This window comes from Odontesthes bonariensis, chromosome 18 (assembly GCF_027942865.1).
Source record: "Odontesthes bonariensis isolate fOdoBon6 chromosome 18, fOdoBon6.hap1, whole genome shotgun sequence".
Classification (NCBI taxonomy): Eukaryota; Metazoa; Chordata; class Actinopteri; order Atheriniformes; family Atherinopsidae; genus Odontesthes; species Odontesthes bonariensis.
In genome coordinates this window covers 20,242,305-20,263,404 of record NC_134523.1, presented here as the reverse complement: position 1 = coordinate 20,263,404, position 21,100 = coordinate 20,242,305, and the positions used below count along the sequence as shown (strand labels likewise).

The window sequence follows — 21,100 nt, the reverse complement described above, 5'->3', positions numbered from 1 at the left end:
TCTGTTGGCCCCTCCTGAGACAAACTAACTTTCATTCAGTCTGCATTCAGATAATTTACAACATCATCTCAGAGGGCTATGCATTGTTTTTGGGGGACTGCATGTCCATCCATCTACTTTAAGTTTAGGCCCACTTTGAACATTTGTAAGGAAATACTAAAGAATGAGGAATATTTGCTCATAATACTTCATACATTGTAGTCTGGACTTAGGGTAAATGACTGCATTTGTTTATTGCTTTACTGTCAGGGACTGGCCACCCACAGGGTGTATTCTGCCTTTTCACACGATCGTAGTTAGGATAGGCTCCCAGTAAGATATCAGACATTTAAAGTATTATACGTTAAAAGTCTAATTCACCCATTCGCATATATTCATACAACTCTTGGGGATCGAACCAACCACCCCTCCATCAGTAGACTCCCTAGTCACAGCCACCTGACTGTCAGGTCATGTCATGTCAGTTTTGACGAAAAACAGTTGACCCACCACAAACCATATAATCAACTTATATCTCCATTCTGGAATCAAACAAACACAAAATGTCAGAAACTCAAAATGAATTTACATTTGTGCAACTACCCTGATAAGTGACTCCAGTTTAATTATTTTTTTTTTTAAATGAACTCATTTTCTCCTGGATTACAATCAGTTCCTTTTTTCAGGAGCATGGAGGACTCAAGAAAAAGGCCCCTGCTGTGTTCAGCATGACTCTTGCTGGATTTTTCAGATCTCACTGAGTAGTGTATATAGGCTATATATATTTTTTTTTCTTTAACAGGTGCACTTGCTAATGACCTTCTTTTTTTAGGACAGACTCCATAGTTGATTGAAGATTTCAGTTATTGTCACTGATAATGTTTGCCTACCTCCTTTCCTTGCTGCTGGCCGTCTTCTAAATATCTCCCAGTACCTTTTCTAAGTTGTGATAACAATAATGTGACCAACTTTTTTGCTGAAAACTGAGATCTACATTGTTCTACTTCATCTTAGCTTCTTTTTGCCCTTACTTTATCTCTCTCCATCATCATCCCTTTATCTTTAGCTGATACATAGTGGCACCAAAATCTATCAAACTCAACCAGTCATGACTCAAATCAAGGGTATTGCACATCTGAATTTAGCCTTTCTGTCATCCAGTGGCGATTTAAAGGAAAAACTTTAACCCTTTCATTGTTAATGGATCTGACGGCCTTTATGCTGTGGGAGACATTTGGCTGGCATGGTTGGCCCCACTTGTCTTCCCAGAAGGAAGGTTAACCACAAATCAATATAAGGTTGTTTTGACTGATCATCCGTTATTGTGTTATTTGATATTTCCTTGATGACGTGACTGGTCTCCAGGATGACATGAGGGGTCACGGGCAGGTTTGAATAGAAAAAAAACATGTGGGGTTGATCTCCACATTGCTGTTTAAACTGACAGCTCTTCATTTTTAGTCCAATCCAACTGTCAGGTCAATTCTTCAGTCATTCATTAGTAATTTTGTGGAACCAGGTGTGCGAAGGACTTCTCCAGTTTAAGGTGATTTTAAAGCTTTTCTTTTTTTCTTTCATTAGCGAAAATAAAACAGTTGAATATCACCAATTTAAGTACATGTTTTACAGGACATTTTGATGAAGAATTTTATACGTACACATATATACAGTATGTATGTGTGTCAATCTTTTGAACCATGTTCTTCACTCTTACCACTTGTTCCGCAGGGCATCAGTTATGTATGTTTTTTTTAACTTTCAGAAAGAAAACCTGCTGTATATTGTGCAGAAATCAAACCTCTTTTGAAACATCTGCCGTTTCCAGAAGCAGAAATGTGTCTTGTGTCAGCTGCTAAATGAGAAGATTACCATGTGATTATAATGGTTTGAGTCAGCAGCACTATGTGTTGCATAATGCCAGTGGCGCAAAACAAAATCTCCTTATCCCCTGAAGGGAAACAAAGCTAATATTCTATATTAAGGTGAGCATTAAGGGCCATTACGTGACAGACAAGGTGCTTTATTTGGAGCACTCATCTTCTGTTGGGTGAGGGTATTTTTCTTTTATCATTTCCTTTTTCTTACTCTTTAACTGCTTCTAAAAGAAAATGGAAAACATAATAGCATAAAATCAGAGTTTGAAAGAAAACACAATGAAGGCCATTTTGTCAGAACATAATGAGAAAAGATCAACAAGATGAATTTCACATTTGCCACGTTGAAAATATGTTGAAGATGAACAAGTGTTTACCAAAATCTGTGTCTGCTGTGACAGACAGCGTCCACTGTAAAATCTATTTGCTGTTAGTGCTTTATCCTTTAAACAAAGAAGAGTTTCAGAATATTGCACAGCCAGCCAGCTGTGTCCAGATGACGAGCTAACGGTGGGTCAGCCATGTAGTGTGAAAGTAAAATGTATTATTTAATCTTTTATTTTTGTTATTGGAAGCCTCCTCAGTTCACTTTAAAATGCTTGAAACCCTTTTTGTCCTGCTGACTTTAATCTCCAAAAGGTGTTCTATGTCAGGGATCCTGTTGATTGGTGAGAAAAGTCAAAGCAGAAAAGTTGTTCTGCATGCACTAATCAGATGGGTTTATTTCAAGGTTTTTACAACTGAACTGTATCCTCCCCTTTTAGAGCTTGCAGTTGTCAGTTTTGCTTACATCCATAAATTGCAACCATGACGATTATTTATACATTCAAACCGAAGGCAAACCACTGCTGTCTTTACACACAAAACAAGACAGACATTTGCCTCTGAAGGCAGCAAGAGTTTCAGCATGCACTGAATTAATACGGATCTAATTTTCTAGCTCATTCACTTAATAATGTGCACTATGTTTGCATTATATTAAATTATATCTGTACATTATGTACAATTATGAAGCTTGTGTCCCTTGGAGTTATGTTTTAATTCTAGAATGATGCATACCTATAGAGTAGTTTTGTGGTTCCAATACAATTATACCATAATAATGTGAGGCAATGTATTCCTGACTTGAAACAGAAATGAACAAAAGATCAAGGGATTCTTTTTACTGCGGGTTTGCCAGCTAAAGGGACAAGTGTATCCATGTTACTGTTAGCACCATGTGTTGCCTGGAAATGTCTTATTTTTCTGACTTTTTAAAAGCTCAAGTTTACTTAAAATTAGAACCCCAGACATACGCCGTTTATATTTTCTTTGGATTTTGCAGGTCAGTGTTATACATGGCCAGATTTGCAATGTGGCATTTGCACTCCGGTCCAGCGCTCAGGTGGTTTGCATGTAGCATTTGCTTTCAAAGATGTCCAATAGATTGTGCTGTTCATCCAAATTATGCTCCAACACTGCAAAAAAGGAATTTCAAGAAAGTAAAAAAGCCTTGTATTAAGTAAATAAGTCTTATTTTTGGTCCAAAAAGAATATCAATCTTGTCAAACATATTTTGCATTAGAAAAATGATCTCATTTCAAGAAAGTATGGCTAAGTTTTTCTTGATAAGATATTCCAACTAATTTTGAGCTAGAATGAAACAAAATCAGAGTACACTAGATGTAGTACCTGCAGCCTGTATACTTTATTTAAAAGATTTCTTAACTAATGTGTATAACAGATTAATAAAATAGTAAAAAAGAAAAACATGCATTCACTTAGTCTGTAATATCTCTAGTCCATTCTTTTTAAGTTTCCTCTCGACTTTTGTGTTTTGCAACTAGGCATAATCCTGTAAGTATTTTCGCATTGCTAGTTAGAATAAGAACCAGTGACTATGCAAGCATATGATCCCATATATTCTATTTCTTAACTGATATTTACAGACATGATATTTAAACTAACACACAACAAATGATGGCTAAACAGATGCTAAATTAAACCTTTATATGCAGTTAGGCAAGTTGATGCAGCAATCCCTGCACTCCTCTGACCATGCAGAGTCTCTTTGCTTTCAAACCCACGTCTCATTTAGATACTGCATCACATCCTTTCACAAATACATTTCCCTCCTAGCTTTTTTTTCTCTTTACACTCATAGAGTCTGAACATAGTTTTACGTTTAGTTTCACAGTTTTTATTTATTTTGGCAAAGCTAAAATTTAAGTTAATTTTCACACACTCCCTTTATTCTACAAAAAAAGAAATCTGGCTTTTAAGATGATAAAAAGTGAAAGTGCCACAATAAACGTGCTGGCAGTAAACAGAACGGGTAATTTGTCAAGCAGTAAACAGGACGCTACCATGGAACAAGGCGCTGTTTTGGGTTTTACATAAACTTTTGTTAAGTTCCTCTACATGTTATTAAGTTCCATCATATTCCTTGTATATATAAACTTGATCTATGATAATCCCAAAACCTTAGGCACACAGTGGTATGCTTCGTCATTGTCTTATTCCACATACTGTATAAAACATCATTGAGACTTCTTCCATTATCTCATGTATCCTCCACGACATTGTGACAACCCGCTCAGTTCTGGAGCTATGTTGCCCAGTTTTCGTTTCTCTTGTTGTTTTCTTTTTTTTATTGCCATTACGAACACGCCCCAAGCATGGTCGTATACTCACCTGAGAGGTCCGTGTTTAAGTTGACGCCTCATTTTTCTTTTTGAATGGCAGTTTACTTTTGACGCGCGAGGCGGACAAACATACTTACTGTCACAAGCGGACATTCCAGATAAAAACTCTTATTTTTTGGCACAGCGCTGAGGCTGTTCAATCCCTCAACACTGAAACTCCGCACAGAAACGGAGGAACCATCTCGTATTTCCATACCTATCATCTGAATTCTACACTCTCTTGCTGTGGAGTGGAAGAGAGTTGTGCAAGAGCCTGTACCTCCTTTGAGGAGACACGTAAAGACTTTTTTTTTTCCTCTCTAAGGACTTGATTGTTCATTTTTTTTTGTTGTTGTTTGTTTGTCATTTAACCAATTAAAGGTCGACACCTTTGTGTGTTCGCTCCTTATGTGGCCGTATAATATGCGAAAAGTATTGCAATTAAATGATGCTATTTGTCAGGAGGGATACCTGACTGGCACCCCAGAATTTTCTTGTATTGTTTTTTTTTTTTATGAAATACTTTTGAAAACTGTCCCATAAAAAATGGGCACCCCAGATGGGACTTAGGTTTTTGTGTTGGATGACAAATATATAGAAAAAAAATAATTAAAAAAATGAGCACACAGGCGAATATAATTGAGCACCCTTTAATTAGTTCCTCTCCCCCAACGGTGTTATGCTCCCCGATACGCTCCACAGCATATTCTCTCCTGGACATGGAATTAACTGGTCCAGATGTTATGTTGGATCCTCCCTTAGCACCACAGCCAGTTCCCTTCGCTCAACGTAGAACACAGACTGTAACTGATACTTCAGTAAAAGAGTTAAAAACGGCTATGGAAAATTTAAAAGTCAGTGTTATGCGGGAAATGGGCAATATGGGAGACACAACAACGAAAAGAGTGGAAGAGTTACTTCACGTTCATGGACATTCACAATATGAACGCATGGATGCACAGTTGGAATACTTACTCTCGCAAATAAAAGCTACTTTTGGTTGGAGACTAAAACACCACCAAACTGAGTTATTAAATGAGAAAAATCCTGTAAAATTGTTGTTTCCAACATTTGGAAAATTAGAAGATCCCTCTGATCCTCTACAGTATTTGGAGCGGTGTGAGGATTATTTGGCGTTGAACTCATTAACAGATGAGGAACTTATGGCTACATTAAGGAACGTGTTGCATGGCACAGCCAGAGATTGGTGGGATGTAGCCAGACACCGCGTACATACCTGGGCTGATTTTCAAAGGCAGTTTCAGACCGCTTTTCTCTCTGAGGATTATGAAGATGAGTTAGCAGAACAAATAAGGACCAGAGTTCAAGGAGAAAATGAAAGCATCAGAGATTTCATATACATGTATCAATCTTTATGCAGATGCTGGAAACCACAGATGGAAGAAGAGGATATTGTCAAATTAATATTGAAAAACATAAATCCCACGTTGGCCAGCCAGCTGAGGAGTAGCAGGGTAACAACTGTGGATGCGCTTGTTCGTCTGGGACAGCAGCTGGAGAGAGATCGAGACAATCAACGACAGTATGAACACAAGAAACAAGCAAAATTAACACCTAGATCTGTTGAACATAGACCTCCTCCTCACCACGACAACACAGTACGGCCAAGACAAATAAATTACAACCAGAATCACAATCGTCCATCTCAACCATTCTGTTGGCGTTGTAAAGACAATCATTCACCTGCAACCTGTCCACGGGCTGAAACCAATAGGCCCCCCTCATCTTCAAACTCTCCTCACCCGACGAGCAGTCTATCACACACCCCATCAGCTTCAGGCCCAGCAATGCTTGGTTCTCTCACTAACACCAGATTTACCAGTGAACTCTGCTCTACGCCCATTTCTTCAGCAAACGCCCTGCAATTTTGGACACAGGTTCCTCTTATACCCTGATAAATGAGAAAGTTTGGAATGAACTGAATGGAGTAATCAAACCCTGGACAAGAGGACCTTTATATTTAGCAGATGGAGAAGGACGACAACCTTTGGGATGGAGTGAAATTACCATTACATTATAAAGTCAGTCCATAAACCTACCTTGTGTTATCCTGTCTGCTCAACACCTCACCTTCCCTGCAGTTGTTGGCCTTGATTTCATTTCCCTTTCTGGTCTACAACTTGATGTTTCTGGAAAACGTTATTGGTTCAAAGTCAACAGAAAACAACAATACAATTTTCCACATGAATTTGCATCATGGTCTAATGAAATTCATCAACAGCTTGCTTTTTTCTCAGCGATTGCTCCTGCCGATCTGGCTACACTGGGGACAAATGAAGAGTTTTTCCAAAAGGCAGTCAACTATGCACATTTGGATAATTTTGGAAAGCAGTCACTGTTGTGCCAACTGCGTAAAAATTCAGACGCATGTACCACCAGACTAGGATGTACAAATGTACTCACCCACCAGATTTACCTTTCGCACGATGTGCCGATCAAACAGAAACCATATCGAGTTTCACCTGCTAAACTACAGCTCATTAACGAACATATAAGTGAAATGTTGGAGAAGGACATCGTTGAACCATCCACATCTCCATATGCTGCTCCAGTTGTTTTGGTGCCCGAAAAAAATGACCCCAAACATCGTTTTTGTGTCGACTACAGGAAACTTAATTCAAACACCCACACAGATGCATATCCATTACCAAACCTTCAGGAAATCTTAGAATCCCTTTCTGGAGCCGTGGTTTTTACCACTCTAGATTTAAATAGCAACTACTGGCAAGTCCGCATGGACAGAGAAAGCCGGGAAAAAACTGCTTTTGTGTGTCCCCATGGGCTTTTTCAGTTCAAAGTCATGCCTTTTGGATTAAAAAATGCACCCGCCACCTTCCAAAGGTTGATGGAATTGGTGTTAGGTGAGCTCCGTGGAAAAAGCTGTTTGGTATATCTGGATGATATTATCATTTACTCTCCCACTTATGAACAACACAGTATAGACATCCAAACAGTCCTGGATAAACTTTGTGAAACTAACCTTAAAATTTCTAGGACATGTTGTTTCTGCAAATGGAATTGCAGTGGACCCAGACAAAGTTAAGGCTGTTCAAGAATTTCCTATCCCACAGAATCTCAAACAACTTCAGAGATTTCTAGGCATGGCTGGTTGGTACCACCGTTTTGTGCCTGATTTCTCAGCCTTAGCAGACCCTCTGAACGCTTTGAAGCGGAAAGGGGCAAAATTCATTTGGACACCATCATGTCAAACCTCATTCGAAACTCTGAAAAAACATCTGACTTCACCACCTATCCTTGGTCATCCAGACTTGAAGTTACCCTTCATTGTTTACACAGATGCCAGTGATGTGGGGTTGGGCGCTGTGTTAACTCAACCAACTGGGCTGGGCTCAGAGCAGATCATCGCTTTCTCCAGCCGGACTCTTAACACCGCGGAAAGAAATTATTCTGCAACTGAACAAGAAGGTCTTGCTGTGGTATGGGCCATTGAAAAATGGAGATGTTACCTGGAAGGACGACATTTCACAGTTGTAACAGATCAGTCGTCTTTGGTCTGGGTGTTTAAAACTCAAAAACCTAGTACTCGTTTGATTAGATGGGCCCTTCGACTACAGGAATTCTCTTTTAGTGTAGAATATCGAAAAGGAAAGTATAACACAGTTCCAGATGCTCTGTCACGAGCCCCGATTGACACTTCTAACCATTCTCCACTTACCTGTGCAGGCGAGACACCTCTCGTCAACTACAAATTTCAGATGAAAATATCTGGAAAGCCCAGCAAGAAGATCCATTTGCACAAGATCTGTACCAAGAAATCACAGAAAAAGGGCCATTACAAGAATCACCAGCCGTTCAGTATACCATTATAGAAGACAAAATCTACAGAGTTGTCATGTTACCACATAAAACCCTCTATCAGGTTTATGTACCCCCTGCACTACGTCAGCAGTTGTTGCATCCACATCATGATGACCCCCTATCTGGACACTTCGGGCGTTATAAAACCTACAAACGTTTGCAAGCCTTGGTGTATTGGCCAAGGATGAGCATTGATGTTCGAGACTACGTGAGGAACTGCCAAATCTGTCAACTATATAAATCTGAAGTCAGGAAACCTCCTGGAAAATTACAACAAACAGAAGTGAGTCTACCATGGGAATTGTTAGGTGTGGATCTCATGGGACCTTTTCCACGGAGTAGCAGTGGCAACATCTACCTCCTAGTTTTTATAGATTATTTCTCCCGGTGGGTCGAAATGTTTCCCCTCCGCAAAGCTTCTGCAGAAACAGTCTCTCATTACTTGATCAAAGAAATATTGACACGATGGGGTGTACCACAATACATACTTTCTGACCAGGGTCCACAATTCGTTTCCTCCATTTTTAATGAAACCTGCAAAAAATGGAATCTCACACCGAAGAAAACTGCATACCATCCACAAACCAACCTGACGGAAAGAGTCAATTGTAACATCAAAGTTATGATTTTTTCCTATGTCAGTGACAAACATAAAAATTGGGATAAATACTTACCAGAATTTCAATTCGCTCTGAACTCAGCAGTTCATGAATCTACAGGCGTGACCCCTGCTGAGTTAAATCTAGGACGCGTTCTTAAAGGACCTTTGGATGCAGAACTCCATCCAACTCTATGTGATCCTGACACTTCCATCTACACCACTGCAAAACAGATCGTTGAACTTCGTCAGTTTGCGGATGTTAATCAGAAAAATCAACAAATCAACAAATCAAATCAAAACTACGATCGTCGAAGAAGAGATGGCAGCTTTTTGGAAAAAGATAGAGTATGGATACGCTCTCACCCCCTGTCTAAAGCAGACAAATCATTTACTGCCAAACTTGCGCCACGATGGAAGGGACCCTATCGCATTATCAGGAAGACTGGCCCTGTAAATTATGAAATAGTGTTGGAAGACACTGGTGAAGAGCTTCGTGTGGTTCATATTTCACAGATGAAACCGTGTTACCCCACAGCCGAAGAAGTGGACAAAGCACAGCGCCAAAGAATCCTGGAAATAATCAATGAAGAAAGTGATGAAGAAGATTTTCCTGGGTTCACTACTTCTGAACGATTGGAAAAATAAATCTATTTCTAACCTATATTTAGCTTTGTAAATACAACCTCTACTTGAAAAAGTGACCAACAATTAAGGCGAATAAAATTAGTTTTCCCTTACTAGTTCGGAAATTCTCAAGGGGGGGGGGGGGTATGTTAGCCTGATTAACATCGACTTTCAAATCTCTTCGAGATTCTGGTCTGACCAAGACAATAACGAATACGATTCGAAATGGCCTGGTCAACCCGCCTCCCTCGGGTTGCTACTGGTTGAGGCCAGAAAAGGCTGTGCCTAAGCTTAAGCCAATCACACCACTCTTTCCTCTGACGTATGTAACGCGACGGGAACTGGTTGAGTAACAGGAAGAAGAGCTTTAGCTACCAGCGGGGCTAACTGGTAGATTAAACTCTTACCAAAGCCAGTAGGGAGCAAGGCGAAAACGTCTTTCCTGTCAAGAAATGATTCAAGGGCTGTTCTTTGCTCGATTTTTAACTTGAATCTCCCGTCGAACACTTTCATTACAGCATCTACAGCAGTGTCAAAAGTTTGACGCTGCTCCATGTTGATATTGAATGAAGCGCTTCCGTGTACAATCCATGGGTTGAGTCGCAGTTCAACCACGTCACTACCTTGAACACGCCTCTACCCTGGGCCGTTGGCGCTGCTCAAAGTTGATTGCTTCCCGACAAAGTGGGTGGAGCTTCCCCTGCCAGGGGGAACTCGAATCAACCTGAACAAGCAATTTGCCTGAGGTAGTGCAGCAGAGCCGAAGGTGTTGCGTCACTGTGAGGGCGGAGCCTGGGTAGGGGTATGTGACAACCCGCTCAGTTCTGGAGCTATGTTGCCCAGTTTTCATTTCTCTTGTTGTTTTCTTATTTTTATTGCCATTACGAACACGCCCCAAGCATGGTTGTGTACTCACCTGAGTGGTCCGTGTTTAAGTTGACGCCTCATTTTTCTTTTTAAATGGCAGTTTACTTTTGACGCGCGAGGCGGACAAACATACTTACTGTCACAAGCGGACATTCCAGATAAAAACTCTTATTTTTGGCACAGCGCTGAGGCTGTTCAATCCCTAAACACTGAAACTCCGCACAGAAACGGAGGAACCATCTCGTATTTCCATACCTATCATCTGAATTCTACACTCTCTTGCTGTGGAGCGGAAGAGAGTTGTGCAAGAGCCTGTACCTCCTTTGAGGAGACACGTAAAGACTTTTTTTTTTCCTCTCTAAGGACTTGATTGTTCATTTTTTGTTGTTGTTTGTTTGTCATTTATCCAATTAACTCATTGGCTGCCAGCCATTTTCAGTTCAGAGCCACCCATACTGCCAAGTGTTTTTCAGTATTTTGACTGATTTTCCAAGACCCACAGAAAAGTGTGTCTTATGACTATGTACACACCGAAATTACCAAAAGAAAGAGTAGACTCTCTTCTTTGATCAGGAAAAAAAGTTTGTTTCTACCATTTTCAGTCTTTTAGTAATAGACAGTAGAACATAGGTTGGTTTCACCAAAAACAGCTGTTTGACCCAAAAAATGAGCTCTTTTTTTTTTGTATGCATAGTGGCACTGCTGCCACCTAGCGGGTAATTTTGCCAGTATATTCTCTGTTTAGTGTTTACAAGCCTAAGATTTAGTGACGAACTCCGCTAGATTGTCCCCCAGCCCGCTCCGTTAAAAAACGCAACTGACGTCTATAGACGTCTTTGGCAGTGAACGTTTTTTTTTAAATTGACGTCTATAGACGTCAATGGCACCGAAAGAGTTAAAGGTCGACACCTTTGTGTGTTCGCTCCTTATGTGGCCGTATAATATACGAAAAGTATTGCAATTAAATGATCCTATTTGTCAGGAGGGATACCTGACTGGCACCCCAGAATTTTGTTGTAGGGGTGGGCGATATGGAAAAAATGTTGTATCACGATTTTTTTGCATAAAAATCACGATTTCGATTTTTTATCACGATCTTCCATCCAAAAAAAAAAAAAAGACCAATTACAGTAGAGTTAAGTCGACATGCTGAACCACAGAAGAGCTAAGGAGTAAAAGAAAGAATTTGGCAATCAACACATTGTAATTCAACTGTAACCCAATTCAAGATGAAAAATAATGATCTAATTGATGACATCTGACACAGTGAGAGTGAAGCAACCGGAAATAGAAAAACGAACCACTGATGACGACTTGACTCCACCTCATGATGCCATTTAGCAACAGATGAGCAACGCTGCGCCGCTATGGATGTGCTGTGGATGTGCTGTGGATGGTGCCGCTGCTGCTGTTCCCATTCCTGATGTGGACCAGCAGCAGTGATTTAGGGTAGAAGAAAACCCGAACCAATTCCAAATTACAGAGGTGGATTTCCTCTTCTTCACCAGCTCATCGGCTGCCGCATCGGCGGGAACCAGCATTAACTCATTGGCTGCCAGCCATTTTCAGTTCGGAGCCACCCATACTGCCAAGTGTTTTTCAGTATTTTGACTGATTTTCCAAGACCCACAGAAAAGTGTGTCTTATGACTATGTACACACCGAAATTACCAAAAGAAAGAGTAGACTCTCTTCTTTGATCAGGAAAAAAAAGTTTGTTTCTACCATTTTCAGTCTTTTAGTAATAGACAGTAGAACATTGGTTGGTTTCACCAAAATCAGCTGTTTGACCCAAAAAACGGAGAAAACACGCTTTTTCTTTTTTTGTGCAAAGTGGCACTGCTGCCACCTAGCGGGTAATTTTGCCAGTATATTCTCTGTTTAGTGTTTACAAGCCTAAGATTTAGTGACAAACTCCGCTAGATTGTCCCCCAGCCCGCTCCGTTAAAAAACGCAATTGACGTCTATAGACGTCTTTGGCAGTGAACGTTTTTTTTTAAATTGACGTCTATAGACGTCAATTGCACCGAAAGAGTTAAAAAAAAAAAATAAAAAAATTGCGCTGCGCTTGGCAAAGGCGATCTATGCGGTTTCTCTAATTTGGTAGATCGCCTGCGATTCTCCACTCTTCCTCGCCAGTCACGATTTTATATCGTCAGATCGCGCACCCCTATTTTGTTGTATTGTTTTTTTTATGAAATACTTTTGAAAACTGTCACAACATGTTTGGTCTGTGATGCCGCTGCTATGACCAAACCAGCTTCACTTGTGAAGTTAATGAAACAAGGTTTGAAAGCCTCCTGCTTTGCTGCACTTGCTGTTAGTTGCTGTGAATGTATGTCAGCTAAATGCCTCCAATGTAAAATGAGATGAGACTGAAAACAGCTAATAGAGATGCTGCAGTGAACTGTGGTGGCAGTTTGTATCAGCAGGGTCCCGCTGGCTCTGTTTGCCTGCTAACATGATAGCACTTCCTGCAGGAACGATCCTAATTAATTGTTATCATTATTTGTTTATTTCAGCCCGCAGCCATTTCTCATTTCCTGTCTCGGCTCACTATCGAATCTCTGACTGGCCTATTTTCTGTCACTCTGATCACCCTCATATTCTCTGTTTGCTTTTTCATTTGTCACTTTTTCCTTCTCTTCCTTTTTCTGGAACAGTTACCCTTTTAGATTTTTTTTCCTCCATCCCATTTTCTTGCTATCTTGTTTATCCATCTCATATTGTCTACTAGCTTTTATGACTTCTTCTATTGGCCTGCATTGTTGTGTGATGATTAGCAGCACTGTTGCCTCACAGCAAGAAGGTTTCTGGCCTTAGTTGGGCCTTTGTGTGTAGAATTTGCTTGCTCTCCCCATCCATGCTCTTCACTTTCCAAAAACAGAACATGTTTGGTTAATTGGTGATTCTCAATTGACCTTAGGAGAGAGGATCATGCATAGCATCCTGTAACGTTAACATCTTGTAAAGTTAGGTTGTAACCCACTGCATTAGACACCGTTTCAGCTGTGCATTAGCTTGGAGAAAATGATCATCACCATTTCTAGGCTGTAAACTATCATGCCAAGTCTGACAACCAACTTAATAGTGCTGTTTTGTTTATTACTATGCTGAAGCTTATAGGATCGGCTGCTGCACTAGCTTCTCTTCTTTGCCACTGAACAGCTGTGATTCACTGTGGCCACCTACTGTTGACTTTGTTGTTATTGCAGTCTGTAGCTCCGACCATAAACTAATCAAATGCTACACGGTCCCTCTTGAAAAAGACATGCATGATCCTCATAGGAGTTCCAAATGAAATTATATAACTATATTTTTTGACTTAGTGTTGAATTAGCCCATTTTACCACATCACATAGTAGTCTATAACTTTCCTTTGATTTTTAATTAAATTGAATTTAAGGCCACGTGAGATTGATTGATTGATTTAAAATATCTATGTTTAATAGCCAAAGAAATATACAGTAATTGTAACCTAGAATTACAGTATCATATATAACATTTTCTCTGATGCATAGCTATTAAGTTGCCTTTTTGTTTCGGGGCCTTATGAATATGAATATTTACTCAAAAAATTTAGTTTACAATATGAAGTGCGAATGTTAGTCTTTCTGAGAGAACACAGTTTTATTATAATGTTCACATTACCAAAAAGCTCAAAAGTCATCAAATTTACATCTTTTTTTTTTCTTGCAAGAGAGAAATACAGACTGCAGTAACAATAAAGTCAACAGAAGGTGGCAGCAGAATACCCCACGGTCTACCTCTAAACAGAAAAGGGGACAAGCGAGCCCATCAACTAATCCAGTTAGCTTTTGCATAATAATAACCTAATTAGAAGACAGTTAAATAAATTCTCAAATGAGTAGTCATCCACTGGTCTGCCACCGCTTGTCATTTAGTTACCAGTGCATTTGGTCTGATCAGTAGCTGCCTTCTGCAGGGATATACCCTGCTGATACAGTTATATAGACTCTACAGAGCGCTAAATAATCTTATATTTGGCCCTATAAAATGATGATTTGTTCAATGGGGAAAAAAAGAACAACATTTACCACACAAACAATACATTTATATGGTTTTCTTTTGGCATTAAACTGTTCCATATCAAATTAAATTGTTTTGGTTGGTCATACTCTATTCAGGTTGATTTAATTTAGGGTAAGGCTATTTGCACCCCTGGTACAATTAGCACTGTATGCTGATTGTACCCTGGTGCAAATAGCAGTGAATGCTATTCGTACCCCGGTACACTCAGCAATGTGTTCTATTGATACCCCGTCTGGTGCAAATAGAAGTGTATGCTATTTGTACCCCGGTGCAATTAGAAGTGTATGCTATTTACACCCCTGTGGATTTACACTGGCATATTGATCGCATAATTCAATTTTAATGCATTCTCATTTACAGAGCTATGATCTACTTATTATAAGACATTTTTTACATGACTATGTCTCCCGTATGGAGGATTAAGTCGCTATCCATTAGGCCAGAGATGTCCTCAGCTAAGAGTTAAGAAAGACATCTATATTTCAATTTAAAAAGATATTAGTGCCGTCAGAATTCTTCACTTTCTGATAAAGAAAAAACCAATGTCCGCAATGGCCTTTGTGCTCACGTGCAAGGTGTTTTTGGTGGTAATTCACGGGGTGTGAAGAATCACAGATCTATAAAGAACCTTCTTTATAGATCAGTGGTGTGAATAGTGTAAGGCTATTGTACCAGGGGTGCTAATAGACATTCAGAATAATGTATGCTATTTATAGCAATGTATGCTATTTACACCCTTGTGCACTAGCTAATTGTTGCAATCAAAACTTCCGTTTGAGAGATGAATTGTTTTTCAAATTGCGCGCCTTCTCTGCAGAGACGTTGGTATGCGCACTATCACTTCTCACTGCCAAAATGCATCAGGCAAGAATCGAACCAGGGAGTCCTGCATCTTCACCCAAATCACTTACCACTACGCTAGTTGATTCTATAACACATTTGTGGTGTGCAGGTAATTTTATAGTCAATATGGCTGAACGTCATGATCGCGAAATTTCTAAAAACTCACAAACTGACGGTTGTAATGTGTTCACTGAACATCGATTATGAAAATAAAACACAATGTTTTCATCTAGTTTTTAATTGGAACAGATATTAGTGCCGAAACCTAGCAGTATTCTTCACTTTCTGACGACGAAAAAACGGATGTCCGCCATGTTTTTTGTGCAAGCCAGCAGCTTTTATTTTGGTGTTACGTCACGGGGTGTGAATAGCTCAGCTGTGTGGCCAATGCTATTTGTACCAGGGGTGCAAATAGACACTCCGTTTAATAATTTATTTACTTAGGTTTCCATTTAATTGGGTGGTTGACCTCATTGTCCTGGTTCATTCAATAACCAATGCAATTAGTGCTTACTAACTAATGTAATTAGTTGTTGAATGAACCAATATACAGTAGGTTTTATGGGGTTTGCTCATATCCAATTTTGATACTCACCATAACATGTTCAGGGTTGCAGGAGAACTCCTACAATAAATTAGATGTCACCAATTAACCTGACATGTATTTTTTTGGATTGTGGGAGGAAGCCAGAGTACCTGGAAAGAACCCACATGTGCACAGGGAGCACATAAAATCTCCACACAGACAGGCCCCAGCTGATATGTGAACCAGGAACTTTCTTGTTGTCCTAACCACCATGCCGGCATACATCCGTTTACTCATAGAGTTGTTGTTTCAATTAGATTGTTTTTCATTCATTCAACAAGACTGATGCAGGTATAAAACATAGACCATATACTTTTTCATACATCAAGATTAAATTTTGTCTCAGTGAAGATTATGTCAACCCCACACATATATGTTAAGTGGACACAATAGGCTTACTTTATGCTGAAAGAAAACCACATAATTGTGTAAAAATCTTTTCCATGTTTTTTTGTATTAATTTAACAAGTCTGTTTTTTGGGTATATTAGTTTGGGACTTGGAAACTTGGGATGTATCTTCAGTAGTTTTCTGAGTCTTTAGTATGGATGTATGCAAATTTGACAAATGTGTTGGTGTGCTAGATTTGCACTCAGTCATTCTGTGACTGCTCCTTTCTGAGTTATTTTACATCTGCTTATACAGTAAAGTTGGTTGTAAACCGCTTACATGCATTAGATGGCTACTGCTTTTAATTAGAGGCATGTCTTTTTTTTCCAAGACCTTTTTCAGGCAGCCTACTGAGCATAATTAAATTTTCCTTGTTGATGTTCTTTGTTCGAGAGCTGGTGTCTGAGCTCCACTCACCATCACAGCAGCCATCGTGATTAAAATGCGTAATTCATGGGAAAGGGGAAATGGATTATCTCTCAAGTGAGACAGTGGAAGCCCATAAAACTCATCTTTCCTCAAAGCTTTTGTTGGAAAGAAACTGATTAAAAAATATTTTCCCAAGAAAATCTAAATGCAGAGTGTGAAGCTCTTTATAATCTATATATAATAGATATGCTTGGTGGTCTCCTTGTTTTATGGCATATTGCTATTTTTCTTAATGCATTAATGACAAAGCAAAAACAAAAAAGAAAGAGAAAAAAAAATTGTGGTCAATATTTCTGCATGTTTCCTTTACTGTAAAGTATATTGAATTTAATGTTATTGATACAGCGTAAGTGCACCGTCTAAAGCACCAAAGACATGTCCAATCAAATTAGACAACACTTGTGACTTAAAGATGCTCGCTTATCAAACGTTGATGTTTGGACTTGTGGATTTTGAACAATGTTTCTTTTACCCAAATGTAGATTTGGATTTTATGATGGAGGGATGGCACTCAGATTGGTGCAGCAGTAATGTCACTTATCAGTTTCTGGCCCAAATGGTAATTCTCTCAGGAAAAGTTGGAAGATTTTGTTGGGTCCACCACTACGATCGTATCCAAGTTAGGCATTCAGAGTAATTTTGATCATATTTAGGTCTGAAATTAATCCCACAGCACCCAGGTAGATTTCCAATCTGAATTTTGCAAGTCTAAGTACCTCATTGCTGGAGGGACGCTTCAACTAAAACAGTTAGATACATGTAATGGTGGCAGTTATGGCTTAAATAACAGAGGTCATCTTCCAGTTGGATATTTAGGTTTTGATCCCTTCACATTTTGAATTGTCCTTAATCTCGTTTAAATCTACATCAGATGCCTCATTGACAGGACTGCAATTAACACTCGGTGAGGATAAGCTCAAACGAATCAAAAACACACCATGGGGTGTGGGACATAGTTTAAACAAACATAAAGGCAGAGATGAGAAGATCAAGCAGTCGTATGATGGCATTAAAACTGTCACGTCACATGTAGACGTTCAGGCTCACTTGCTGCAATACATATCTGAAAAGTTCAATGCTAACATGCAAAAAAACCACAAAACAAATCTGCAAATGCAAAAAATCTTGCTTCAGTTGCTCTAATCTACTTTGAAGATTTAAGCTTGTTTCATCATTCTCTCTAGCTCAGAACATGTGATATAGTCTCTTGATCTCTCACACTTTTGTTCTCTGTGTTTTCTCTCTCCTCTCTTGTCTCACATTTTTTTCTACTGTGTTGTAGGTCATGCTTGAGTCGATTTCTAAGTTTATAGACAGTCAGAGTGTAGAGAGTAGTTTTTTTTTTCATTTTTTTTTGTTTTGTTTTTTTTACAGTCTATGTTGGTAAAAAATTATCCTGTAAAAAAAAAAAAAAAAACATGTGCGAGGTTGTGCTGTTGAAATGATATGAGACGTATGGCAAACTATGAGGCATATTTACTATATCATGTACGTCTAAGTAGAAATGGATCCTCCATCTGCCCCACAGGTGGCGGTACAGGCAGCCAGCAGACCATTCTCCATGAGGAGCAGTGGAAGATGCCGGCTCTGCCAGCACTGCTGCTGTCGATTTATGTCGTCGTCCTGCTGCTGACTATGGACCCACTCTCCTTCAGCCAGGCCAACACCCTCTCGGCCGTCCGGATGGGTAAGTACTATGATTTCGATTTCTACAACTTGACTTTTTTGTTAGCCTGCAGTACATACGAGTCATTTCAACATGAAACCTTCAGAGCTAGATCAATTTGAACTACAAGTTGCTTCAATGCAAGCATTCTTATATTTAAGACAGTTTAAGCTTATTGATAGTAGTTATTTTCACCTGAGATACATTCAGAGAGGTTTATTTTAAAGTATTATTGTCATTTTATTTATGAAATAACATAAAACTGAGGAATAACATGACATTAAGGACTGATGTTTGTTTAAGGATTGTCTGGCACAGCCTGAATATACGCCAGTGCAACACGTGTGTTAGTCGTACAGGTAATTTTCAGCCTGTGTCTTCTCATAGCCCCAGGGAAATATGAAAGAAATTGATTTGGTGTTGATTGGCAAATTTGCAAACACTTGATTTGAAGTTGCTCGGATGAAGCAGCAAAAGTTCCACTCCTCTAATTCAAATCCTTTAATCTGACCTAACACATAAATTGGTTGTCAAAGCCCTAAAATACGACTCAAATGAGCATTTAGAAAATGGATGACGGTTTCCCCACCAACCTTTTCACTGTGTTTGACTGTAACAAACGCCTAGGAAAAGTCCTAGGGTTGCCCATCAAAACACTGGAATTTGATACCACCCCCAGGCATTCATAAAACAGTCATTGTCCTTCACTCTTTTTTCATTTTCACCACACATTTAAGTATTTGATATTTATCAAAGTTTTTTGATATTAAATTTCTACAAAAATGTTTTCCCATTTAATTCTAGAAGTAAATAATTACAGGCTGGAGTGTAGATTACTAAATTAAATTAAATCAATTGATTGGAAAAATAATATGGTCTACTTTTACTGACCGAAGCATCGTAAAAATATTGTTGCCAACTGATGGAGAACTTTATTGGTTTTTAACAGCTCCCAAATGCCTCTAATCCTCCAAGCTCAGTGTTGCTCATTCTGGCCTTGCAGTTTGCAGCTGTTACTGACTGAATTTAGGGATTTTTTTCTGTCTTTCAGGCATAAAAAAAAATAGGCCTATTGGGTATTTTGCACTAAAATTGTCATGTGTCGGTGGTGGAGGCGATGAAGAAGGACCCAGGTGCAGAGACTGACCGAGAGCCAGGATGTAAAATTTAAACAAAACTGTTCATTTAAAATAAAGGGGCGGCAAAGCCAGAAATACATACAACTAAAACATGGAGGGAAAAAAAATCAAAACGCTGAGAAAATTTGAATGGACTAAACACAAGGAACTTGGCAGAGCACGAGACGTGGTAACAGTGAGGATCTGTCAAAGAGTGAAGGAAACCGGGAGTTTAAGTACAGAGCAGCGTGATCGGTGAATGAGTGCAGCTGAGGATAAGTGAACACAGGTGAAGGCAGTGGAGCTGATGATTATGCTGAAGAGAGACTGAGGAAACAAGCGAGGAAGTGACAAAACCCAAACAACAGAATGGAAAAGAAACATAAAAAAACATCAACACACACGGATCATGACAAAAATCACAGACCTCACGCAATGTTTCCTTTTTACATATTTATATTATCAGTCAAGCTCATTGACCATAAAAATAAAATTGAATTTCAGCTGTGCAACTAAAGGACAAGTATATAATCATTAGAATTCTTTCCATTCACCTGCAAACATATGCCGTAGAAATTTTACACCCATTTCATCACTTAATGTTGGGGTTTAATGGCCCCTACTGCTTGAGACCATTAACCTCCTAATATTTGACTGACTTCATCTGCCAATGTGAATGTTATGTATCTGGTTGCAGGTTATCCCTGCAGCATTGCTGTGGACACCTTTCAGTTTAAAAAAAAAAAAAGACAACTTCATATTTTACTGCAGTCAAAGGTGCAAATACCACTAATCTACAAATAACAGTGGCTTAAAATTCATATAAAGAGACAAAAGCAGATTGCATGTCCCTCATTTAGCTCAATGAGAAAATCTTAAACAGTTTTTCATTTAAAAACTGATCATTTTTCACAAGGTAGCTATTACAACAAAAATCATCCTTGCATGCAATCGGCTTGAAAGTGCTTTTGCTGTGCGTTATTAAATTAATCCTAACACCTTTTTATTACTCCTGTAGCAAACTCATTTTTGCTTTGTATTGAGCCTCGCATTAAGACTGTGTCCCAGATTTGCTTGAACCAAAGCAAATCTATGAAACCAAAGCAAGCACTGCAAAATTGAATTGTTAAAAGGCCAGCTGTGAGCAGCCCAGCACCCTTCTTTTTATAAATGCCAGATGAACAGATGAACTTCTGAACAGACAGACGAAACAGTAAGGTTTTCAATAAAATGTGTTGTTCAGATAAGAGATAATAAACAAGGCTTTCAGTGAAGACAACAATAAAAATACAGAGTTAACAAGTTAACCTACAACATACAGGCTCAGAGCTGGGAATTTGGAAGATATCACTGCATTTAGAAAGTAAACATAAACTAAAAGTGAATGGAAATGACAGATATCAACCTCCTAAGTGACATGAGAGCTGAACCTGTGCATTAGCCACACTAGTAGCTCCAGGGATCTTGAGGTCAATCTGTTACTTCAATAAACTTGCAAAGACTGAGCAAATTATAATTTTGTACAAAAACTTACAATCTGTCAACCAGAATTTACTGAAACTCACAATA

The 21,100-nt window shown here is 39.1% G+C and overlaps 1 protein-coding gene across 2 annotated transcripts in view; it reads left to right on the top strand.

Moving 5' to 3' along the window:
- The window catches only part of LOC142367499 (glutamate receptor ionotropic, kainate 5-like), a 242,992-nt gene that overhangs the window by 133,986 nt on the left and 87,906 nt on the right, over nucleotides 1-21,100 (top strand). For both annotated transcript variants that reach the window (XM_075449494.1, XM_075449493.1), the window contains one exon: nucleotides 18,276-18,434. In XM_075449494.1, coding sequence (XP_075305609.1) covers nucleotides 18,326-18,434 — 109 coding nt within the window. In that variant the 5' untranslated portion in view covers nucleotides 18,276-18,325. The remainder of the gene's footprint in view (nucleotides 1-18,275; nucleotides 18,435-21,100) is intronic.